This window comes from Chroicocephalus ridibundus, chromosome 1 (genome assembly GCF_963924245.1).
Source record: "Chroicocephalus ridibundus chromosome 1, bChrRid1.1, whole genome shotgun sequence".
Taxonomy (NCBI): Eukaryota; Metazoa; Chordata; class Aves; order Charadriiformes; family Laridae; genus Chroicocephalus; species Chroicocephalus ridibundus.
Window position 1 is genome coordinate 99,216,120 of NC_086284.1, and position 26,160 is coordinate 99,242,279.

General features: G+C 43.7%; 1 protein-coding gene across 6 annotated transcripts in view; it reads right to left on the minus strand.

The window, feature by feature from the left end:
• Window positions 1–874: 874 nt before the first annotated feature.
• Window positions 875–26,160, minus strand: part of PDE9A (phosphodiesterase 9A) — a 52,674-nt gene continuing 27,388 nt past the window's right edge. For all 6 annotated transcript variants that reach the window (XM_063344938.1, XM_063344983.1, XM_063344964.1 and 3 more), the window contains 12 exons: window positions 22,723–22,807; window positions 18,569–18,650; window positions 16,172–16,246; window positions 13,007–13,093; window positions 9,753–9,857; window positions 8,527–8,609; window positions 7,494–7,650; window positions 6,195–6,308; window positions 5,415–5,519; window positions 3,826–3,954; window positions 3,541–3,636; window positions 875–1,811 (listed from right to left, as the gene is read on the minus strand). In XM_063344938.1, coding sequence (XP_063201008.1) covers window positions 1,761–1,811; window positions 3,541–3,636; window positions 3,826–3,954; window positions 5,415–5,519; window positions 6,195–6,308; window positions 7,494–7,650; window positions 8,527–8,609; window positions 9,753–9,857; window positions 13,007–13,093; window positions 16,172–16,246; window positions 18,569–18,650; window positions 22,723–22,807 — 1,169 coding nt within the window. In that variant the 3' untranslated portion in view covers window positions 875–1,760. The remainder of the gene's footprint in view (window positions 1,812–3,540; window positions 3,637–3,825; window positions 3,955–5,414; window positions 5,520–6,194; window positions 6,309–7,493; window positions 7,651–8,526; window positions 8,610–9,752; window positions 9,858–13,006; window positions 13,094–16,171; window positions 16,247–18,568; window positions 18,651–22,722; window positions 22,808–26,160) is intronic.

Genomic DNA, 26,160 nt, shown 5'->3' on the forward strand with positions numbered 1-26,160 from the left:
CAGAGAGAACTAGCTGGGGGGTCTGTCCTGAAAACGTGCAAGAAGGAATAGGGCAGAGGGATGAATGTTTCAAGGTAACATTGATCTCCCTGAGGGACTGGAGAGCGGCTGAAGTAATACAGTTTTGTGCAAAGGAAAGAGGCCAAACACAGGAAATGGCACTGGGGGGAAATAAGAGTTAAGATTGCAGTTAATGTGCGGAAACAACAGGAGAATAAATCTGAATTTCCAGAGCAGGAGGCAGAGTTTGTTGTTCAGAAGTGAGCTTTGTACTAGACACCTGCCAGAGAGGCTGAGCTTCCTAAAGTGTTTCATGGAGGGCAAGATTGTCCCCCACCTGCTTGTCTCTTTCTGAAAAACAAGCTAAGACAACACAGGCGGCTTTGGCCTTTGCAGAGGCACAGCACCAGTGTTACCTTTACTGCTGGCACACCTAGCAAAGTCGATGTGGCAGCCTCAGGAGATGAGCCAAGGAGGACTGGAGCAACATGTAGGATGCTTCGCTGGCTGCACGCCTACGGGGGATTTCTCCCAGCCTCCCCTCTGGCGAGGCAGTGCACAGGAATCCATCACAGTATTGCCTGCTGGCCATTTGCATGACTGCAACTGCGGGCAGAGCTTGGCTCCCAACCCTTACAAAGTCATCAAGGGAAGTGAAGCTCTTTCAGTATTGTGGCTATGATGCAAGTATAACACAAAAAATGTTTCTAAAGCTTCTCCTCTTAAGGAGAACTGACCGTCCCCTCTCCTTTACAGCCCCTTACCTTGTATTCATTGTGAAAGCATTTGTCTTTAGGAACAGAGCCAGTTCTCACCTGAATGCATACGCAAAAGAAAACAAGTACAACACCCGTTTCTGTAGAAGAATATATTATTTAGCAGATCAGTTGAAAAGTAAAAAAAAACAACTGTACATCTTTGAACGTTTTTCTTGTTGTTGCTTTTTGCATCCATGAGGATAAAAATATGCTTGCACAGTGGTTTCAGCTTTGTGCTCCCTGCTTTGCTCGTGCTTGAGGATCCCGTGACAACTAGCTGCACCAGGCCACAAAGCGAACAGCAAACTCATGAAGGTTTCTTCTGATTTCTTCTATTGTACAAAACAAAAAAAAATTGCATCCACTATGCTGGGCTTCTGCATGTACTATGAACACTATAAAATTCAGAGAATATTACAGAGAAATGTGTCATTAGGGCCTACTAGGCAAAAAAAAATAAAATGCCAGTACCCTGGTCAGAATATAAGCATCTGTTAAGCTATGCTGTAATTAGCATACTGCTGTACATATATATATACACAGTATCTTGACTAAAACAATTTTTTCTTTTGTTTTTGGATGCCAGAAAAATTTGCATTTTCCAGAAAAGGCTCCTTAGCTAAACTTTGCTTTGTCTCTACAGACTGTGGTCAGTGTGGTCACAGAAAAGGCAAATCTGCTGAAGACTTGAGCATTGCTGCAACTTCTGCAATGTCCACAGGGTTAAGTCCTGCCGGGGGGGGCTGCGATGGGCCTGCCGGAGTGAGAGGAGCCCTCGGTGCCTGATGGCTGGCGGCAGCGCCTGTGCGAGCAGGCTGTAGACAAGGTGCCTGGGCAGGCAGGCGGGCGGGCAGGCAGGCAGGGCATCCATGCCTGCCACCTCTCCGCATACATCGTCCCAGTTGGATTTTGACATAGCCACCATGTCTGTTTGGCAAATACAGCATTTCTCAAAACCAGAATAACCTTAGGGCTTATGTTTTGCTCAAAGGCTTTTTCGTCTCACTTTTCAGTACTGCTGGTGGTCAGACTTTCGCTTTTCTTTTTCTGCAACTGAAACAAAGAGCAAAGCAGGATTAATACCCCTGACTCACACTGTGCTGCTTTACACCACTGCTGTGAGTCAAACACCCATCTCTTTACAACGCTTGTGCAACATTTCCTGGGAAATAACAGGCAGAAGCTTGGTATATCACTGGCACCTTTTCATCTAAACAGCTCTGGATGTACGTCCTGAGTAAACAGCACTCAGTCTTTCTCATCATCTGCTGTGCTAGGCCCTCAGATTATTAACTAACTCCTCCTGTTTCAGGATATTCACGAATTCAGGCATCTCCTATTTTCATGAGGCCTTTTATGCCCATATGCCATAATTAAAGCTCCCTCAGTTTGTGTAAAATTTCTGTTTTGACAGCTTCTGTAAACCAGAAGTAAAATCTCGGCTCAACTTGAAAGATGAATGGGACTCAGAAAGTGTGGCAGTCATATTTGAGTAGTTTTCTCTCCTTTGTGAAAAGCTCCACACTAAACTGAAGAATGCCTAAAAGACTTTCTTCTCCTTTATAACTTAGTGCCTTCAAAGCATGTGCTTTTTTATAGAATCATAGAACCATAGGGTTGGAAGGGACCTCTGGAGATCATCTAGTCCAACCCCATCTAGTTTTTTGATTAACCAGCCTTAGTGTTTGTACTGCTGAGGGGCTTTTCCTCCAAAGCACTTGGGACGAGGTGGGAGCTACACCAGAAAGCTACTATTCCCTGCATCCAGCCAGGGATGATCAAGTGAATGAACTTTCATTTCCCACCTATGAAACAATACCAGCACAACTAGTGCTCCAGGGCACTTCCTAATTTATGTTAATGACAGAGTGACTGATAGCATCCTGTCTCCATGCTTAATTTGCTCATGTCAGAAAACCCCTACACGGTGATGCCATTTGAGCAGGTTTTGTCGTGTGCCTTGGCACGGAAAAGGAGGGCTGGAAGAGGCGTGCAGGCCCAGCGTCACAGGCTGCAGGGCACTGCAGGACCCAAGCCAGCATGTCGGCTGCTGCACTGTGGGCATGGGGCACCTGCGCCCAGGGCCTGGCCTCGGTCTCCACCCTGTCAGGCAACACAGATGTAGCCGGAGAGACCAATCGTGGTTACATGTACATCCTATCTCCCCTAAGTCTCATGTGTCAAAATGAGAGACGCTCTGCAAATGGAGGTCCCCACTCAGCCTGGGACATAAAATGACTCCACTGGTCGTGTCTTTAATCCTACTGGGTGCTATGCATTAGAGGGTAATTCCTTGTAGAAGTTCCAGCACATCCTTGATGATAGACATGTGAGTGGAAGTTTCTGCCCAGAAAATAAACTTATGCGTTGGTAGTGCAATGCCTTGAACTGCCCAACCCCCGGACAGTTTGCTGCAATCTAGCCCAGGATAACTCTGTCCCGGGGGAAGGCAGCTCCCTCCAGGAAGAAGCTATTTGCTAACACACTCCCCTCGGGTGGTTATCCCCGGGGTTTGTCTTGAGGTCTCTCTCTTGCAAGCAGCTCCCTTCCCACATCCATACTTGTGTGGTGCCCAGTCGACTCTGCAAGGGCATGCTCTTGTGCAGACTTACTGCAGACTTACACACGCCTTTCTCCAGCCAGGTGTAATGAATGTGTTTCTCATGATTATGATTATGCCATAAACATTCCTACGGTTTTGGAATTAAGTGGCTATAAAATGATAATGTTTGACTTATTCAATCATAACCTTTGCTTTATCAAAGAGATATTTAGATCTTACCTCTTTCATAGCATCATCTATCTGTTTTAATTCCTCATAGCGGTCCCTGGATTCCCAAAGGGGCTGGAGCATCACCTCCTCCACTTCTGGGAATAGCTAGGTGAAAACAAGAAAGAGAGTCTCAACACTTCCTTTTGTACTCATTAACTTGTACATGTTAGAAATGGTGTGAAAGACAGGGTGTGAACTGTACATCCCCATTTCCCTGGCTAATTAAACACCTGTCAGAGCAAACACTGAAGCGCTGCATTCCCCCACTTCTGCTTCTGGCCTTGGGTGACTTACCTTTGTTACTGTTTCGAACATGGGGATGAGAACGAACTTCAGGAAGCCAATCTGTGCTGTCGGCTTGGTCACTTTATCGCGGTCCATGAACGGTGCCACTGGAAGCCCCTCAGATTTTTCTCGGTCACTCTGGAACAAATCCAGAGTTAACAAATATTAATCTCAGCTAGAAGTCTGTGAGGAGAGTAATGCACCAAGTAGATCACTAGCAAAAGAGCAGTAGCCTTCAGATACAGATCTCAGTGGTGTCTGAAGATAGCACAGAATAGCAATATGCTTCCCTCGGGCCAATGTATCCTGCTTTGTCAAGAGCAAGCATCTGAATAGAGAGAACTCTGTTCAGTTAGATCTGTGCAGTTCTGGCATGAAAGCATTCACCTCCAGGCTTTACAGGACAATGAGGCCACCTGGTTCCCTTTGCAAACCCATGGGACTTGTGAGGTAAAATACTTCTGAGCATTCAGAAAAGTGGTAATGGCTTATGCCATTCTGGAAGAGAAGTTCTTTGATTTCCTCATCACTCCCTAGAGGGTGATTATTTTCAGTTGTTCAACCAGAAATTACATATCCTTCTGTAATAATGATTAAAACTAGTTCTGGCTAGCTAGGTCAATGGAGAACAGTTCCACTGACTGCAATGAGTTCATCAAGCTACCTACTTGACTCACTGTTTCTATGTGGGTTCACGTGCAAGGAGGTCACAGACTGGGCGCGCAAAACGGATATCCTGTAGCAGACTTTATTTCTCAATGATTGGATCTTTTGGCACATAGTGCTTTTGCTGGGTGGCCAAAACAGTATGGCACACAGATACTGCACTTTTGAGTAAAAAGCTGCAGATGCAGTGAGCGAGGAGTGTTTCTGACACATCATTTAAGGTGTCCGTCTCATGTGAGAAGACCTCCTCAGCATGCACCTATCAACGCGGAGACAAAACACACAAGAAAGCTCTGGCATCTCCTCCTCAGAGCACTGCAGCTGTGTGTCTCTTGAGATCCCACTGCTGCAGCACATACACACTGCTTGGGAGCCCGAGTGCCGGAGGCAGCTGAGGGATGCTCTTCCAGGGATCCCTTTTTAAGCAATCAGAAACTGTGTCCAGCTGGGAATCCAGTGAGGAGCAATGGTTTGGGGACCTTAAAGCGTGACTTTTCACACCTCAGCAAGCCATCTGCTTTCTCTTTAGGCAAATGTTCACACACAGTGAAAATGATCTTAAGTAGTTGCTGTGTGAAATTTGATATCATTTACTTGACAACTTTCTCTTGCCAGCGCTCTTGCCCTTTCAGCTCAAAATCATTTATACGTCAAATGAACTTGCAAAGCAACCACTTTACAGAGAACAAGCTTCAGCCTGCTAGCTTTAGGATTTCTAGGTTGCTATTGTCTTTCATCTGCAAATTACAGTCAATTGCATTCACTTGTTTTTGGAACAGCTTTTCTTGCTGACATCCTTCTCCCAGTTTCTGTAAAAGAAGCCTTTCCATCCTAGAGCTAGACTGGGCTGTCAGACAGCAGAGCACCTGTAGCTGAGGTGGGATTCAGGAAGAGCAGCAATTTGTGCAACTGCATTTCTCCCTCATTCTTACCTGCATAAAATATTCCTCTAGTAAGCAATCTACCCAGGGCTCCGCTACTTCCATCGGGCGGACTTCATTGGAGATATCACAGCATTTTATCAGTACCATCTTCAGCTGAAAGAGAATAATACTTTAATACTGCAGTCTCATCACCAGCCCTTTTTCCCCTATCCAGAATCTATGCCTTTAAAATGCAATGGGAGGCAATATTTGCAAGCAGAAAGGACAGTTTTAGAATTAAATCCGAGGCCTTAAATGATCTGGATTCTTTTGCACTCTCTCAATTACCCTGTGTAATTACCCTGTATCCCCTCTCTGCCTCGCTTTCCCTGTCTGTGGCCCTGGGATGTGTCAGAGTAGGACACGTCCTTATCTGCTGCATGAAGAGATTCAGCCACAAATGACCACGAAGTTGCTTGTGGAGCACTCAGAGGCAGCTGGGGAGAGGCTTCCCTGGATGTCAAAGATGACTGGGTTAGGAAGCCAAGGAGACTAGAGTCTGTACTCTTGTGGATAGTTTTTGCCCCACAGTAACGGACAATAAGAATTTGTTTCCTGATAGAGTAAATTTATTTTTTTTCTCAGTGGGACTCCAGGATTTCTAAAGCTGGAATAATCTATTTTATATAGAGCATTTCCAAATTGTAATTCTTTTTGGTGGGGCAGAGGATGTAGGAATGATTAATTTTTGATAATGTATATTGAATTTTGGTTTTTAAACAAATGAATGTTAATCTACAAGCTTTAACATTACGCACAGAAAAATAATAATCTACAAAACCTCCTTACACAGGTCATGTGTTCTTCATTTGAGTAATCAAAATTTTCCATTTTTTCCTTGAAAGAGTCCAGTATTTCTGCATGTCTCGCCATGTCTGTAGCCAGGATTAACGTAATTATGCCCTAGCAAAGAAAACGTGTTCACATATTAACTTGACATTCTTTACAAAGTCTACTATTGCAGAGCAAAGTAGGGTCTTTCTTACACACAAAAAGCCCCAAATGCATTACATTGTTAACACTGAAAGGGGAAGTGTCTGACTTGAAACTGCCAAGCAAACTGGAAGAGGGTTACAAGGAGTTCATGGTATATTAAAATCATGGCTGGATCGATCTGTAACACTGGTGTGATATTCAAGAGGCATTGAGGTTTTTCCTTTCTCATTGACTAATTGTGGAAAAACAAACTGTACAACGGGATGTTAAAAGCTACACTCTGTTTGCCAAGATCCACTTTTGGCTCCTTGGAAAGCACTATAGGTTTTGCTGCTGACTCTTAGTGGCCCTAAGAAGAGACAAAGATCAGTAGATGTGGATATCCTCTGTGCTTATCCTCCTTGGATTAAGGGCTTTGAAATACCCAGATGCAGCCAATGTGTTAGGAGCTCCATATCCTCCTGCTAGGCAGAGTTTATGATGGGAAAACATGTGGTTAATTTAAAGTTGTGCGTTTTCATACCGGTCTATCCATTTTGGGCCCATGCCTGCTTCCCATGCACTGTCAGAATCAGTAACTCCAGCCAGACCAGTATCTGAGCCCTTACATTGGTCTGCTTTTTCATTTGGTGTGTAAGGAAGGTGTAACGTGGAACTATGACTGAATTTTGGCCCTTAGTGCTCTAATGGGAATTGTAGCATAGTTCACTGTCTCAAAGATAGCTGTGATGACTCCCAGTCCACCAGAGCCTCTTCCAACAGTACAGTGTTCTGCTGCTGCAGATCTTTTCCCATTTTGAAGCCCCTGTTACAATTAATACAATGTTCTCTTAAAGCATAAACTTCTGCCATGAGAGCTTAATCCTTTCCCAGTCAGAGCTAATTGGCTTCTTCGATAATATAAATATCTACCCCAAAAATGTCATAGGCTTTAATAGTCAGGATGCACTCATTATTTCTCAGCAAGACATTCCAGGGAGTGCTGCTGTGGAAGTTTTCCAAGAATCCCTCTTGGATCCTTCCAGTGTGAGGGGCTTTTTCAGTCCTGTCCTCTAGGGAGAATGATTCACTCGCATCGTACAGCAGGGAGTCTGTGCGTGCTTACATCTTCAGGAACAGTTTGTATGACACAGATGGGAGCAGCATTCATACCTGTCTTATCTGTTTGAATTGGTCCTGGCTGACATTGGAGAAAATGTTGTATTCTGGCTGGGAAATGATCTGGAAAGCCACAGCACAGTGGTGGTTCTCCAGTGGGGAGATGTCATTGTAGCGTACCGCAAGCTCAGTTCGTGCATTTATCTGATAGCTGATGTGAAGAAAAACAATGAGAACTCCTGCAGACACACACCAGCTGCTCTAAACCGTGCTGCTTACTTTTATTTACATTCTTTTCAATATTTATTTGATTAGCTGCAGTTTATTTTTTGATTGTTAATACAAAATCAGATTTTTAGAGAAGATAGATATTACTTTAATATCATCTCAGGCATTTTTCCCCTGTAGTTTTGTAGTTTTGTTGTTTTCTTTTTAAATTTTACCAAGTCTCTGTAGCTTAAAATGACATAGAACAAACACAGAAGGAACTGTCTGGGCTTCATTCAACCCCCACTAATGACAACGGAGAGATTTTCACTGATCCCAGGCAGAATTTGGTTCTGCCCTTATTTAATGAATGGCTACAAATAAATTAGATTCTCTCTCTCTTTTTCGTACACACATACACACACACAAAAGTGTCCATGGGTCAACAATTCTAATTTCCTCACATGATAATAAATGGAATAACATCCACTTCATGATTTATGACATAATGTTTAAGATAAATCACTCTTTGCATTTCAGTGTAATTATTCCATTTCAGTCAATGGAACTATAATCATTTATGCCCTCTCAGCTGAAAACATTTCACCTTGTTTTCTCAGAGGTGGGAGAAAGTGTTGGAATAGAAACCTGAAAAAGCATTTTCCTTTACAGAGCCAAGGACAGCTGGTAACCTCAACGCAGACCCGAGTTTTCTGCATGAAGCTCTGCCTTGGCCCACGTGTGAGTGAACAGCAGGGCCTTGGGGAAGGTCATGGCCAGCTCAAGCTGTGAGAAGGAAAACCTGATCTACCAAAAAATGCCAGCTGGTATTACCTTCCCAATATATTACAAGGGAAAAGCAAGCAAGGGACAGACTCACGTATTGTTGTAGCCTGGATGGTCTAAGTCGTGGCATACGGCTGCAGTCATGAGAATCAAAATGTCAATTTGGGAGAATTTCTCCTACAAAATACAAAACATTAATGTAGTATTACAATTTCTACTTCCTTTATCCCCATAAATGAAAATACATGAAAAAAACCCACATTTACTTTTTAGAGAATGCAAATCAGAGCAAAACGAAGTATTTTTTCATAGATCAGTTTACTTCAGTCAAGACAGAATTCTGCCTTCCCTTCCAGTAAAAATGAGTCAGATTTGCTTTTGTTGCATTAAAATAACTGCAGCTCAGAGGAGGCAATTTGCTTGAAACTTACTATTACTGCAGAGATCATGTAAAAGCACTGAGATATTAGTACAGTCTCTTACAAGTCATTTGAGCATCCTGATTAGTTAAGGGAGGGTTGGAAGATAGCTTAGTTGCCATTGCAGTCTGCATTAACTAAAGTTATGAAAAGAGTGAGAAAAATTAAGTAAGTGTTGCATTCCCACAGGTTCCGGGTAGGATGAACTTCCATTAAAGCAAGTTTTCCTTCATAGTCTTATTGGCAAGAAAATGGACTTAGTGACTGAGATGTTTAACTATGGAGAAGAAAGGGGGTTTTTAACTGCTTAAAATCTGTTTTGTACAGAAATGAAATGAATATATAAACACAGGTTATCCAGTCAGTGAAAACAGATGATGCCTATAGTTTTGGGCAAAGTACAGGTTGAATGTGAATCTTGCATACAGTACATGCAAGGCGTTATTTCCAGTAGCTCAGCCAGGTGCAAGCACACATTTGGAGATAACCTCCAATTGGAACATACAGTGTCACAGATGAACACCATATCCACGGACCATAATTCAGTAGGCTTTTAGATCTGATGCATAGATGTTTCGTACTATTGGAGTGCCAAAAGATCTTCAGTGTACAAATTTGAGATACCCAGGAGGTGAAGGTAGCTTCCCAGCACCCTCAGAAAGCTGGGAAGGTGCTTGGGGTCTGGGATGGGATGGATGAACGGGCAGCCAGAAGTGGAAATGCAACACCTCACCTCCTCTCCCCAGGCACTGAACATGTGCAGCTACTGCAAAACTCATCACTTGCCACAAAGCCAATGGCCTGTTTCACAAGAAAAGTGGCACAGGTGTCGTGGTGCCCAGTGGACGAACATGTGCCCCGTTATGGAAATGGAGGGACACTATTGAGGTGGGGGGCATACCTGGAGGCTGCAGAGTGAGATCATGCTGTACATCATCTGGGTCACGCAGAAGCAGTGACGGAAATTATGAAAGGGGTTGTTTCTGTAATTGTCATGAATACACAGCTGCAGAGAGAGGGAATGAAGCAGTCAGAGACAGGAGGGCGCTTTTCAGAAAAACATGATTACATACACTTCCCAGCCTCCCTGGAAGCACCGTAAGAATCCCTACAGAAGTCCTATGGAGTCCAGTATTATTTTCTGCAAGGACAGAGTGTCACTCTGAGGGTGGGAGATTATTGCCTTTCAAGAATCTGTCAGCAGATAAACCTCATAGCAACTTCTCTCTCATACCAGCTAGCAATGGGTAAACATCCCAGCACAGCCGCAAGTGCATCTCAGTCTTGAGATACGATTCTCTGCTTTCATCCTGAATTTGTATTTCAAATCATGAGGTGGTTAAACAGTGACTTTGGGTTGTGTAAAGAACCCCAGGTTACTAAAGATGTAAAGTACATCCCTGTTCCCCTCTCTTGCTGAATGCAAATTGCAGCTTTGAAATCTGCAAGGCTGAAGCGTAGTTGCTGTTTCATTTGCAAACGCTCAGAGGTGGCACTTTGGGGAGTGTTGCTTGGCAAAGTGAAGATGTGAGTGTATATGCACTATGCAGTAGCATACCTGTGTGGATTTCCTATGCTAGACAGCATGGGAAAGATTTAGCCATATAGGCACATGGGAATGATTTTTGTGTGTTTTAACTTTCTACAGATCCTGGCTATGTGTCCTCATGACAAATGCAAGCTAAAGCTTGTCTTTCCGTGTGTCCTCCCTGCTGTAAGCCAGGCTTGCTGTGTGAAGCTGTCACAGCTGGGTTAACACACGCCACAATCATTCTACCAATGCACTGGTGTGTTTGGTGTCCTGTCCCGCACAAAACAGCCAAGCATCAGCAGCACTGCTGGTCCCCTTCTACTGAATCATCCGTAGCCTGGACCCTAGAGAGCCCTTATGCACATGCTTTCAATTACTGAGCCTGAATAAATGACAAGGACAGAATCAGTGTCCCGTTTTCCAGCTAAATAGTGAATTTATATTAAGAGTCCTCAAGCCCCATCAGGATCGAACCATTCAACCTGGGACCTGACTTCTAGGAAGCCTCAAAGTTCTGGATGAGGTGAAGAGAACTGTGGGTTTTCAAAGCTTATTCAATATTTGGGGACTTCATTGCAAAAGCTCGGACTATTCTGCAGCAAGGACTTTAGAAATATATTACGTTATTTAAAAATGAATAACTAATGGCACAATATGGTTGACAGCCAGGCTCACAGGTGGTGGGCAGTATCTCCCAGCCTCCACACGGACACTGTGGTCATGCCCAGGCACCATACAACACTGCAGGGATGTAACATATACATCCAGCAGTGGAGCCCAGAGCATCCCAGGGGACTCCTGACTCAGAGCACTGAAGGGCTGGAACGACTGGGTTGTATTAGTCATCCTTTCCTCCCCTTTCTGGAACATTTCTGTAGCCAGTGGATGTGGGAGCAAGAAAGTAAACATATGCATGAGGTGGCTTTTTCTCACCCACTTAAGTTCAAACTGGTGCCCATACTGTGCCTGGGGAAGTATCATAGTTTGAAGCAGAGTCCTTGGGGCTTTTTTTAACCATCTTTCTTTCTGTGAAGCTAATGTTTAAGAAAGGAAACCTCACCCTGTCTTACCTATGTAGAAAATACGTAATAAACTCGCATTGTTGTTCAGAACGAGGCTGTCTTAAATGCTAGCGGTAACAAATTACTTGGAGATAGAAGCTAACAGGAAACTGCCTGCAGTAATGCCTGTGGGTGGCATGTTGGTGTGTGTTGACATATCACCTTGCTTCCCATGTTTTCAGGCTGTGAGACAGGAGGAGGAAATTTTCTGTTTTATCTACCCTGTGCTCGCCTTGATTGTATTGGGTTTCATCCCACCCCTTCTGTTCAGCTGCTTTCTAGGGTCAACAATACTGAGCTTTTCATCCACCTTCTTTGGGGAGAGATTTCCTAGGTCTTGATCATTTTTTATATCTCCTTTAATGCAGTCATACAATTTTTCTAAAAAGACTTAACCAGTCCTTAACCCGGCATAAATTCCAGGTAAGCCTTATGCCTTCTATGGACACAGAGTAACATCGGCCCATTTTATCCCTTATTCCAGATCAGCCTAATGCCTTGTTAGCTTCAGCTGGCAGCAGCACACCAAGCAGTGACCGTCACTGCCCTGCATACGCTGGTGCTCAGGTGCTTTTTGCTCTTGCTGTACTTCGTGATAGGATGAATCCAGTGTTTTCCTTTATGTCTTCTAGCCAGCTTCTGAATTCATGGAATTTGTTCAGGCCTTTCTGGGAGTCTACATCAATCATGTAAAACAGTTCCCTCTGTTCTGTCCATACTCTTCAAGTAATTAGAAGAGACTAGTGAGATATAATTCTTCGCTACGGGAATCATATGAGACATCTGTATAATGAACTTCATATCATGATGTTTTTAATTATTGTTTCAACTGGTTTTTCAGGTAGAGATGTAAGTTTTACTAACTATAATTCTTCAGTTTTACTAACTAAAATTCTTCTTTTTATACAATGGGTAAAATATTTACAGTTCTACAGTTCTCTAGGAACATGGTGGGTTTTTCTGAGAAAGCAAATATGTTATTCAGCTTTTTAGCAAATTCTTTCTTATGCTCTCCCGTGGACCTGATACCTTATTGATTTTTAAATACTCTAGTGTTTCTTCCTTAGGCATCATAGTTTTGGTATGATCTCATCTTTATCATGTCTTGCAGTTCTGCAACTTGCTCAACATTAATAAACCAAGGCAAAGGAAGTTATTTAACTTCTCAGCAATTCCTTTTCCTTCCTGCCTTGCTCTTTTACTCCCTGTGATTTAGCACACCTAATGATTTCTGCACATACTGGCTTTTTTTGGCCATGTCTGAAGACACTTGTCTCCATTTACATTAGGTACCAAAAGCATTCACCAGAAATGAACTGCTTTCAGTAACAGAAAGCTCAGCAAATGTAAAACAGTTGAACATGTAAAACAGTTAAAAAAAAGTCATCTGTCACCACAAGAATGCAAACATTTGCTGAAGTACTTAAATTTTAAGAATTTGTATAGATTGACTGCTTTCAGTGGGATTACTCATGTGAGTCAAGTTAATTCCATGACTAAATGGATTGTTTATTGATTTTTGAATATGAAAACTTGCAAATATCAGTAATTTGAAATACTTACCAACCACCTTTTCAACGTGATAGGATTGATGTTGAAGTCTTTTACCAACCCAAGATCGTGGTACATGTGTTCCAAACAACTCAGCATCTGCAGCCAGAGACCGATAGATTATTGGCTTGGTAACTATCATTTCACTTCACGATACATTGCAGAGTGAATTTCCTTCTTGCAAGCATCTAATAATTGCAGAGCCCTCTTGTTAAGATGAAAGAAAGATGTTCAAAGATTGCATGATTAAAGATAGTGCAAGAGGGGAGATAGAGAGGTTCTGAAAGCTTTTTGAAGTAGACAGATTGCTGTTGACTTCATAGGTTTTGTGCAGGGCTTTGAATCGCACCAGCTCTCTTTAGTAATTGTGATTCATGTGTATCATAGAGATTCCTTCTCACAAAAAAGTATTGCCATTTTTCTAATTCAGCTGGGATATGTTCTAATGCTCAATGAAATCAGAGGGAGTTTTTCCTCTGACTCCAAAGGCCCTAGCTGTATAGAAAATGACAGCAGAAAATAAGAGATCCTTGAAGAAATGTTTATTCTAGACATGTATCAATGTCTTCTTTCTTTATGACTTCTACTGAGTTCCTAAATCCACTACCTTAACTGACATTTCTTGATTAACAAAAGAACTCTCGTCATAACACTACACAATTGCAACAGGTTTGTGACCATCCACTCCCATAAACTGTAACTATGAAGTTATCTGTATCTGAAATGCAAAGGCAGGCTGCTCTTTTGAGACAACATTTGCTTTGTGGTAGGAAGCAGGGTGCAAGTAGTTTAGCACTACCATTCCCGGTTATTCTTCTGGGTTTGAAAATATCGCAAGAGAAAGGTATTGACAATCTGAGGTGTCTGGGCACTTAACAGCTGGTCAGGAATGAGCAGGCTTCCAGGAGTTCAGGAGTTTATGTATCTGCATTCCCATTTCTGAAGGCAAAATCTGGAGGGGATGAAATGTAGCCATTACATTAGCAGATGCAGTTCTTAGACTGTAGACTGATCCAGGAGTTTTAATGTGATGAGTGTAATGTCACAAATATGGCCTTGGAGGCATTTTTAGTTAGGGTTCTGTTATTTAGGCTCTTAAAAACCCTCCAGAAAAATGATTTCATCTAATGAAACTTTATATTTATCCAGGGAATATACATAGTTCATGCAGTAACAAGGGGGCTGGTTTTGAGTCAGCTGAACAGGAAGAGACTTTCCTGCAAGGCTTGAGGGACAATGTCACGAGCTGAATTGTGCTCAGATCACAAGGCCAGCATTTTGCTGTAGACCACCTTGTCTTGTTCCTAGTCCCTGAGGGAGAATATGTTTCGCAATAGTTTCAGAAAAGACTTTCTGAGACAATAAACTTGATCCAGAAGGGCTGAATTACCCTCAGAAACGCCTGTCTCCCTCCAGCTGTTGTCAAGAGAGCTTTGGGTGAGTGGCAGGGTGACTCTGAGTCCCAAAGCTCCTGCCCCTGAACACAGGAGAATCTCAGTTTTCATTTTTAGCTTTCTTGGTCAACAACAAAAGCTTGAATATCGGACTTTTCTGAGGCTTGAAAGTGAGTGGGCATTTAGCAAGAATGCAAGCTTGCTGCATAGCTCTGTTTACTGAGATGCTGCAGAGCACAACGTTATTAATTTGCTTACAGAAGACTATGGTTTATAACCTGCCCCCCTACATTGAGCATGTGGGCAAACATTCATTGCTAAACAAGCACTGACAGAATTGAAATATTCTCTATAAACGTAAACCAGAGCTTAAAGGGTGACATAAACCCATATGGTGCTTGGCTCACCAGAGTCTGTGCGGTATCTTGTTTCTGAGCAGCACGCCTCCTTGCAGGGCATGTCTAATCTCTGCACCCTCTTGTTAGCCTCGTTCATGCCACCATATAGTGTTTCCTAGTACTCTAAATGAGTTACTGTGCTAAAATACTATGCCTCAGCACACAAGAATCCGTGGGTAATGGTTTTTGTGTCTCCTATTCTTTCTTAATAGTCAGAACAACAATGAGCCAACAGTGTTATGGTCCACCTGGCAGGTCGTAATTCTCTCTTGCTGCAAAGACCTGACAGGCATTCAAGAGCTAGGGGTGAGTAATTTTGCCTGAGCAGTTGTATGGCCACGGTACAGAGAAAAGGGGATGGAGAGGGAGCAGTAACTGCAGACCGCCAGCCTCTGCTTGGCATGGTCCGCACAAGGGAAGATCTGCCAGCCTGTGTGAATGAGAGATGGAGCTAAAGCCACCAGAGAGTCCTGCCAGATGAAATATCCTGAAGGAAATATGCTGTTACTATGGGTGGGGTATGGGGTATTTTTCCTTGTCGTGTTGATCTACAGGTGCTGAGCCAGAATGACACTTGTACGCACAACATCTGATCGAGAAGGTAATTAAGGTGATTGCTGCTGGGAGTGCTGCTAGAACCACCCAATCCTTCCCTTGGGAAAAACCCATCACTAAAATCCTGGTTTAGTCCTGTTCTCCCTTACATTTTTCCTAGGTGAGATTTGCTGTATTTGCTGAATCTCATTTTACATTATAAACTGGCCATTACAGAAACTTCCTTCTCCTTCATGTTTCTACAGAGGTTTACACATGGGCTTTCCAGAAGCTTCTGCAGTACAAGTGATGCGCAATGAATAATTCTAATAGCAATAAGAAAAACAGCAATAGCAATAAGAAAATACTAATAGGCTCTGCATGCAGCTTTGCAACCTCTTCAGAATACATCGCAGAAAACCCCTTGCCTAAAAGGTTGTGAATGAATGCATGCACCTCTGCCTGGCTTCACACAGCAGCACGCTGCTTTATTGATTCGAGCGGAGTTATTGGTGATATGCTTAATCATACACTTTGCTAGGGATTGATTTCTTCAGGTAAAATGACACGAGAGAACTTATGTGGCGATAATAGTGCATCGGTTGTTGTGGGATGTTACTAGGAAGAGATTAAAGAAAAAATAAAGAGGAGTCAGGATATGATAATTATCATAATCTATCTGGCATATGTTAGGAAAAAGTACTGTATTCTGTTGCGATATGAAAATTTCAAAAAAGTATAGAGAGCAAGGGGCAGAAAAGGGGGAAAGCCCTGCAGACCATGTCAAAGGGCTCTTCTGGCCTTGCTGGCTCTCAGGAAGAGTGCTAACCCAGCCAACGTGGCAACCTTACCTCGTTGGGCTCCCACAGCCAGACGTCAAAGGTTGGTTTCCGTAGTGCTTCGATGGTCTCCTGGGACAGCATGTACTGCAGACAAAAAGGCAGTCAGCATAAGTAAGGGTCCCCCACCCTGGCATGGAACCTGGTCTTGGCGTGTCCTTGGGCATCCTGGGGTCCCATTCACACAGGGTTTAGACATATTTCCCAAGGAGAGAGCAACTGATCTCTCCCTCTGCCTGCCCAACGCCCCTCAACCCTCCCCAACGGGCTGCTCGTGGTCATGGCAGGATGCCCAAGCTTGGTGGGCAGCAAGCCCCCAGGTGGCCCACTGCCTGCCATGGCACCAGCTGGCGTGCAGCTGGAGATGCTTGCAGAGTAGGGAAGTGGAGGATTTGGGAGAAAGAGGAGGAGAGCGGAATTGTTATGGATGGGGTTGTGGGTAAATCCAGCACAGGGATTTAAAGGGCACAGACCTGTCCCCAGCTGCACTGGTTCTGCTGCCTGCAGAGCATCAGCGTCATTCAATGCAGCCAGTCATGGCTGCATGGTGTGAAGTGTCTATGCTTACAGTGTTAAATTAGCTGGTGGCTATGATATATTTACTTTCAGATGATTTATGCTCTCATTTTGAGTATTTTTCAAGAACGCCCACATTTTCAAATTGGTTGCCAGCCTGGAAGATTCAAGTGATTTTTTATCATTACGTTCAGAGGCTTAAAACAAAATCAATCTCATCGGCCAGTTACAATTTGTATACAAAATGAAAAAAAAAGAATGTGGAGGGTTAAAAGACCAAGGGAGATCTGGACTCTACCGATTCATCTTCTCAACACTCTATTGATCGGGGTCTTTCTGGGATACAAAGACCTTGTAGCTTTGATTGGCCCATTTACCATGGCTGTCTCTAATTAGTTTGGGCTTACTGTACTAAGCAGGTGTATGAAATTTTCTGAGCCATCCAATTGTTGATACTTAATCCAAGGAAGAATAACACTGAAGATTAATTTTCCTTCTTGAGAAGGCAATGATTTTTGCATTTGCATATATAATGTACATTTAATATGACGTTCTGCAAGGGAAATGTGAATGAGCAGTACAGATTTGTTATTTGATAACAGTGCTGTAATGACATCTTTCAGTGTACTCGAAATCCAGCAGCTGACAACTGATAACAAATTTTGAAAATCTGTCAAACAGAACCCAAACTCCTAAAACCAAAACTCCTATGAGCTTTGGTCAGGGATAATAGAGAAATACGGACTACCAGTTTATTCCGCAGCCAGTCTGTACAACTCTTTGTAGCGCTTGCTGTTAATTCAAGATCCTAATATCATAGCAGTATATCAAAGGCTGATCTGACATATCTTTTATCAAGGAAAAAATCTGGCTTAGAATTGATACGTTTTGTGAAAACATGTGTTAGCATCAGGAGCACAAGCCTCTTGGGCAAAAGTTAATTAAAAGAAATGTAAGTCTCGTGATGTCTGTTTCAGAGACCTAGAGGTCACTTTTGCTAGGCAGAGCAGAATAAACAGCAGAACTTATAATTTGTTGCTCTGTAACGTTCGGAAGACAAATATGCAGGGGTGTACGTCCATATCATACACCTGCATCACACGGGGCCACGTGAACTTCAGAGTGGCTGAACCAGCTTTGACGTGTGCGAGCAAACGCCCACTGTCGAACTATGATTTGCACACGTGTGAGCTGGTGTTTTGTCAAGGTGTGAGCTGGGCACCGGGCAGACGTAACCTGGTAGCTTTGAATAATTCCTGTGGGCAAAGACTGCCGGTGCTAGGACCAAAGGTCCTGTGTGCTTCACGGTTTCAGCCTCATTCATCACTGTGGATTTGTGCTCGTACTTGCCCTGTAGACATTTTTCTTTAAGCATTACTGTTTTCTCTAGCAAATACACTAAGTCATTTTCACAGAGACAATGAATCATTCTGGAGAGAATCCAATGTCGCATTTTCCCTTTGTTTCCCTAGGTGATGCAACCCCATAAATTACTTTTTAAATTAAAAAATAATCCATCAGGAGAAAACAGGCAGCAGCACTATTTTCAATTTGAGTACAACATCATGGGCTATTTTTGATTGTTCACTATGAGCATGGAGAATAAACAAATATAACTAGACAAAAGAGCGTTAAATGTTGACGAATGCAAAATGTTCATTAACATTTCAAACACTAATGAGATTTCAAGTATTAAAGACTAGTGAGGATCCAACTTTAAGTCACTGCAGGCAAGGACAGCTTTTTCCATCAGCTTCAAGGGATTTTGGATCAGTCTGTGGATTTAGAATAACTAGGCGGTCGATGGCTAGGGAGTCATGAATTGTAAACCAGCACTTGTCGGGATGGCAAGCACGCAGTAAGATTCTGGGAAGAGCAAGCGTTGAGTGGTACCTTTGGGTAGGATGGTACATCCCGACGCGGAGTCAGCCTCTTGTTTTCATCCAAAAAGCTGTACTTGCAGGGACAGTTAGTCCTGAAATGAAATATTCAGCTCTTAACATTGCAGGAACAGAACCGCAGTGCCTCGAAAAATGCCGGAAGTACTCTGGTCTCTCAGGAGGCATCGCTTGGAGAATTACCCCACTCCCCAGCCTCTTCCTGTCCAGTGTGGTGTTCCTCAAATGCTTTAAAAGTGGGATCCTCTTTAGGATTTTCTCCCCTTGTACAACACCCTCGTCGCCCCTTCTCCGTCTATTTGAATTCAAGAGAGGAGCGTCTGTCTTCAGGCGTGTATCCATGGATACCCAATCACTTCTATTTAAACAAAGTAACTTTCCTTTCTTTGCTGTCCATGGCAGGCATAGTGGTCCTGGCAAAGCCCTGCCAGGGGCCATGCTGCGTATGGACACTGGCATGCCTGTGCTTATTCACTAGTGTAGGCACCCACTGAGCCCATGGCTTATTGCAGCCCAGCTCCAGGCCTCGTAAAAGCTTGGGTAAGACCATCCATTTTGATTCCATGACCATCTTGTCTGCTGCCCTTCAGGCAGGACAACAGCAGTGAGGCACAGGCTCAGCAGACACAGTCTGCTTGGCTCCCCGGTCATGGAGGAAGGGAGCTGCTGCCAGCAATTATAGATAATTAACACTTGCCTGGTTATTAACACCAGCACCCACTGGCAGTTTTCTGGTCTTCCTTCCTCTGCGTGTGGAAGAGCCAAGCTGATGCTATCCCATCTGAGCAGAGGACCATGACGGTGGGAGGTGCACACCAGCCTTACAACCTTTGCAGAACATCTGGGTTGCTGCATTGCAATGTGAGAGCGGCTTCTTGCCTTACAGCCACGGGGGGCACAATAAAACTAAGAGGTCTGTAGGATCACCCATGGCATTCGTGATACTTTAACTCAGCACGTGTTCTCCAGGTAGTTTGTCACATGGACTTTTAATAACTCTCATGTGAGGTTGATCTGCTTGCATTTTGCATTTATGCCTGTAGTCCTAACATTTGGATTATCCTTTCTCATTTTTCGAGCCTCCTGCCAAACGAAGCTAAAAGACCCCCCCCCCCCCCCCAAAAGAAATGAAACAAATTAGTCCATTAACTTTATTTGTCCCTTTTAAAATTATTTTGCATATTCTGTATTTCATCTCTTTTTAATGCTTCTCTTCTCTGTTGGGAATTGGTACAGGTCTCTTTTCTCCTCTTAACGTTGATGTCTGCTGTAATTTCTGATGGTGTTGTCTGAATCCTGCGAAAGTTATGTCATCTTACAATTCATGGTGGTCAGCTGGCTTCAAACCAGCTGCCATTTCCTGCCCTGTTTAAGGAGATTCTCAGTTGGTGAAAAGCCATCTTAATCTTTTCTAAAGCTGTTTCCTCAAAACTCCACTGTGAGGGGTATTAGTAGGATAAAAATAGTGAGATTGGGGCATTCCTTGCCCTAATTGGAGCAGGTTGCCAGGGTTAGCTGAGGGTCAGCCAACTATCTCTAATTCCCAGCTGTAGTAAGACATTGAAGCCTTCATCCTACCACACTGAGGAACACACTAGAGCCAGGATGCATTAGAGCTTTACAAATGTAAAACTGTATTTGCAAATGATCATGAATTTAAATGACACTATAATGTTATTAGCATCTGCTGGTGGTAAGCGCAAAAAGCAGACTAGCAAAAAAAGCAGTTTGAGGGGATGTGAGTGGGGCTGCTTTGCTCTTCTGAAGAGGAGAGATGCACAATTCACACTGCGTGGTGACTTTTATAAACCTAGCTGTTCATCCTTACTCTGTCGTTTGGTAATGTAACAGCGAATTTAAGAATATGTAAACATACAAGAATACAGCTATGTACACTGGGATATTATTGAAGGAATCTATGGACTCACACACACTTCTGACATTAATTAAAATTAAATGTGATCCCTAATTGCAACTGTAAGGCATTATCTAGCAAATGACATTGCACAGGGGATGACGAGTCTAAATAGCAGCAAAACCATTTCCACTTGTTCTGGGATGCCCCTGTTCCCCCCCACAGCATGGACATATCTCACGCCAATGGGAGAGAGCTTGCTCAGCCGCTCTGGGGTGAAGCACCTGTAGGCTGGAGTCACTGCGGGCTAGTGGCATGGCTCCTGTGGAGCCGTGGTCACTCGGGAATAGAGAACCACAGCTCATTCTTTATCAGCTCCTGATGGGGTCCCTCTTAATGGCCAGCCACCAAGGAGCATCCTCTCCTCACTCCTGCAGCAAAAAGAGGTGACTCATAGCCATCTCTGGTTACACACTGCACCTAGCCACATCTAGCTGCTTGCTTTGAGACCCAAACCCTTAGGGTACAGATAATCATGGGCAGAATTGTGTGCAAGGAAGAGGAGCTTTTGTGCAGCAGGGAAGAGGAAGACCCAGCTCAAGGCAACCAAGAAGAGCTGTGACAGGTGGCTCCCACACGGATATGGCACAAACTGATGCTGAGCAGAGCAAGTTAGGCTCCTGCTTCAGCGAAAGCAGCTACGCGGTGTGAGCTCAGAGCAAGCTAGCTTGAGCATCTGTGCCTACCACTACCTGCTGCTGAGCACTGCACCATTTTTTACCACAGCTTTCCAGCATCACGCTCCGTGCTGGTCTCTGTCTTTTGGCGGCTGTCATATCTCACTACAAGCCCTTAGTGAAGACTACACCTCAGCTGGAGCTGGCTGCACTGGGCGAATGTAACACTCCCCATTCCTGTTTTTCTTGTTAACATATTGCTGTTTATACTACAAAAAATAGATTGTAAGGTGACAAGATCTGGAACAGGAATGAGTCATGGCTGCTGCTGGGACAATCTCATACTTCCTGATGTGTGTGGCAGCAACTGGGCAAACGTGAAGTTGCTGTAACTTCTTTTTTTTTTTTTTGGTTTTCATTCCCTACCTGCCTGTGCGTCATTATGCTTATAAATGCAGCTCTCCCAGCTCCCTACAACAGTTGAGGAAAAGTACGGGCACACACGTTATTCACACCACACCCAGCACAAATCAGCGTACATGTTTTTGCATTTGCTTCCCATCTGAGCTCTGATTTTTCTAATGATTTTTCCTCCCACACCTGAACAAGAAGTGATGCAAGTCACAGGGCAAACTGCAATCCATCCTACTGGTATAAGTCTGGAGCAAATCTGAGGTTAATAATGTTACTCTGCATTTATGCTAGTATGACAGCTGAATTTGGCCTTAGGGATGTATTAAGACTGTGCCTCCTGACATATCTGATAGCAAAATTTATAAAAGAGTGATTATAAAGCCTAATTCTTTTAGCAAATCCCCCATTGCCCTTAATAGGAAATAGCTTTGATTAAAGGTCAGAGAATTTGACCCCAAATGAAGAAAAAGAGAGAGGCTGTCAAGATAGCATAGCTACGTTTGCTGAGAAAAATCCCTTTCACCCGCACTTTGAGCACCGCAGTATATCCCTCTTCAGCAACCTTCCCAGAAGTATTCATAATCTCACAGTGATGGTTTGTTTGTCCTAACGGGGTATTTCAGTGACACAGGGGGCAGACTTTCCAGCCGAGACCGCATACTGAGCAAAATGCAGTTTTTTCTGCTGTTGTTTTAATAATTACAGCGAAACCAAGCTTCACAATCACAGTGAGCCCTTGAATTAGAAATTAAATTCCCAATTTCTTGTTGAAATTGAAACGTATGTTTTATAATAGCATGAGATCATCATTAGAAGAGCTGCTACATATTTATTTGATATTTTCCCAGAATATATTGGAGCTGATTTGAGAGTTAGCTGTTTCCCAACCAAATACCACACTTTGCAGAAGTTCTTTTCCCTTTCCCTCTCTCCTAGTAAATCTGGATGAAGAATTCTCATTCTGTATGGTGAAAAATAACTGTCTGTTGCAAGACCTTTTTCTCTACTCCCGCGGCCCCAGCTATGTTAACAGATGAATGGCTATAGATGTTCAAATGTTAAATTAAAGCCACTGTCCTTAATGGTTATTGGTTTCCTTGTTCCTTTATTTCTAAGCCCAGAAGGTAACTCAATTCTGCGGAAACGCATTAGGGTTTGAAACCAGATGCTTATTTCTTTGGTTAGGTCCAAAGCAGAACTTACCTGCTGCTTCTTGCTGCCATTTCCTCCCTCATCTTTTTAATGTCGCTCTTGCATTTCTCAATCTCCACTACTTTCAGGCCTTCCACTGTCAACAAAGGAAAACAACAGGGGTGTTACCATGGCGAAAGTCGAAGGATCTCGTTTCACAATTGTGCAAATTTCAAAGGGCTTTAACAGTGGGGTTATCCAGTGAGCCAGCAAGCTCTTACAGTCTGCCCCGGTTCTCACATATGCAGGTGCTGCCAAAGCCATATATCTTGAAAACCCATAGGAATTCTCTGCTGCCAATTTTAGATAATAGCTACAATATTTTAATTCACAGAACGGCTATAACGTCTCAGCTTTTCCACAATTGTTAGCAGCAGTCAGCTGTTCTAGTGCCTTCACTTCTCTGCTGTAGAACACGAATCAGAGGAAATCCTGAGCAAAAAAACCCCTCCGGTGATGGGATGATAAGCGCAGCTCAGCAAACATGTCCCAGTAGGATTAGAATTCCCATTAAGATAGAATGTTTTAATTTGGAAGTTCACGCAGAGCGTTAAGGAGCTCTGAGCAGCATTGTTAGATACAGAGAAATCAAAGTGAGAATGCAGGAGAGAGAGACAGAAATGTTGAAAAGTTTTGCTCTAATGATTGATTTAATTTTTTTTTTTTTAACTATTGAAAATCTGTCACTTCTTTTTGCCAATCAATTTTGTAATCAAAGGTTATTTCTGCACAGGGCACAAAAATCCTATATTCCCCTTCTGTATGTAATTATGAGGGCCACAAGGCAAATAGTTTGATTGTCTGTTTATGCAGCAATGCACTTTATTCCACATAGCCGTGAGAACCTAACGCACTGCAAGTATGAGAATATTCTCCCTTTTCTTTCCCTCTCGTTGAACTATCAGCGTGCTCAAGGACATAATACAGCACCATTTATTAAGTACATGTCACTCACATGCAATCATTTCACAGCTCATTTGTTTACTGAACTCATTGTTTGCACGGAGAAGCTGTGGTTCAGGGAACTCGGAATGTGCAATCGTACAATCAGTATTCAGTGACTTTCTTAGAAAATAATAGTAAAAATCACACTTATCTGGAGGGTAGCATGTAAGTGATAAAAAAACTGCCTCGGAAGGGCACAACTCTGTAGATAAGCAGAGACCTCAGTTTTGTTTTCTTTATGCTAGTAACAACAAAGATTGCTGTTGGAACTGGGAAAGGGGAAAAACAGGTATATGAACCAAGTCCAAAATGCCACATATTAGGAGAGGAAAGGGAAAGGGTTTTGATTTATACTTGACTACAGGAATACCCTCCACTTAAAAATCCCACTTCCAGATAAATGCTTTTTTGTCTAGCATAATTGCAAGCAATTTCTTTGGGTGATCACAATGTGATGATACAGGCCAGATGCTGTCCTGCTTATTCAATATCTTCATTCTGGCTATCTGTCTGCACTTTTTTGGGCACCTGTTCAGCTGCCGACGATCAGCTGCCACTACCTGCAGGCCCCGCGCTGCTAGGTACCACCCTGGTGCATTCATCCGGGAGAAGTTCATGGGTAGCCCATTTGCCAAACTGTCTAAATGGTGGCCGGTGCCTATTTGAAGCAGTGAGAGCAAAGCAGAATTATCAGACTGACAGGGTAGTGGGGCAGGCAACTCCAGAGAGAAGAGGAGTGATAGTGCAAAATGGCAGCCCTAAGCATTTTTTTGTATTGCGTCTCTTTAGTTTACTTCCAAAACCTCTCCAGGGGAGCAGAGAATTTACATAATTATTTTCTTAAGGTAGATGTGAGATGCTTACAAATTGTAAAGGGGTTTTGCCAGCTTCCATATTCGTGTGTGGGCTGCTGTGTGAATACAGAGTAAGTCAAGCCATGGGACCAAGCATTCCCATTTTCCAAGGGGAAGTCACAAGCTTTAGATGGGATTTCAAAATCAGTTGAAAGATTTGGCTCCTTGAAAACACATCTCTGTGATGCCGTCTCTAGACAGTAACGGGAAGGAAGCTGAGAACATTTTATGCGAGGTGCAGATGTAGCGCTGTCATGAGCACTTATCCCCCCACACACGTCCCCTCTGGGGAAGAAATCCTGAGGTCACATGTGAAAGTGGTGGAAAAGGGATCTCTGAAGGAGGCAGGAGAAAGGCAAAACAAAAGCACAACTCTTTTCACTTTTGGCTTGTAAATGATAAATGGCCTTGTCATGAACGCTGATTAAAGGCCCATTATATTATTCTGCAGCAAGAAATACCTTCTGAAAAGACCCTGTGCTGTCTAAAGAAATCCTTGGGCTGAATCCAGCACTGAAGCACAGCTCTTAGAGCAACCTCTAGGAACCCAGCTCGAGGACAGAGGCTGGACACTCCCTTCTCTCACAGTTTTGCTTTTTAAACATGAAAGCCTGCGATTATCTCAAAATGTTTCAGATTTGGCCCTGTTGCAAGTTCCGGAAGTCCGATTTCGGGCAGATGGGTGCACTTGTAGACAGGCAACCCAGGGAGTTCCTTCCCACAGGCTGAGGCTGCTGGAGATGGGATCGCGAACGCTCAGGCAGAATGGCAGCAGATTGCTATATCTCCTGCTATTTCCATCAGCGGTGAGACCCACTTACAGAAAGAAGCCGCATCTGGGGACCAGTGAATTCAGTTCACCCGCATGGCACGGCAGCTCTGGGTAGGCTGCCTTCCCTAAACCAGCCAAAAAGTGCCGGAGAGTGCAAGTGCACAACTCTTCCCCACCTGCGGTGGCATGCAAACCTTTGTTATCTCCAAATCTTTGTTATCTCCCTCCACTGTGCCAGTGCTGAAAGGCAGCGTGTGTGCAAGGGTGCAGCTGAGGGTCACTGGGGAGAACAAGCGGCCAAAAGCAGCTCCTAGCTGGCTGGGATTAGCTGCTTGCCTGGGCTGCCAAGGAGATAGGAAGACCTACAGGAATGCTTGCCTCATTTGCTACAGCCCGTGGCATTTAGCCCCGAGGACTGGAGTTGGTCAGAAGTTTCACAGAAAATGCAGAGTGACGGAGCTAATTTTTTTTCCCCTCCTTTTTTTTTCTTTTTTTTTTTTTTTTTCCCCTCTTTTGGACAAAAGAATAAATTAGCGGAGCCTTGGGTACACTGCAGCCAAGCAGACTGGGACGGGTTGCTACCTGGGCTCTGTGCAGAGGTCTGTGCTGGGGGTAGGCGCACCATAGAGTGCCCACTTCGTGGACATTGCCAGAGGGCTCCCACCGCTCTGGGAGTCTGCGCCTGCGGTGGCCCCTGCGGGGGGGTTCCCCTGCAGCTGCTCTTTGAATAAGGACATTTTTTCCTCTCATGCTGACAAAGGCATCAGTCTCACTGAGCAGCTGCAGGGTCAAGGTAGCTTCTGGTCAGGGGAAATTTCAAGAAAACAACTTCTTCCACGAACCAGAAACGTTTTTTTTTTTTTTCTTCCCCCCAACCAG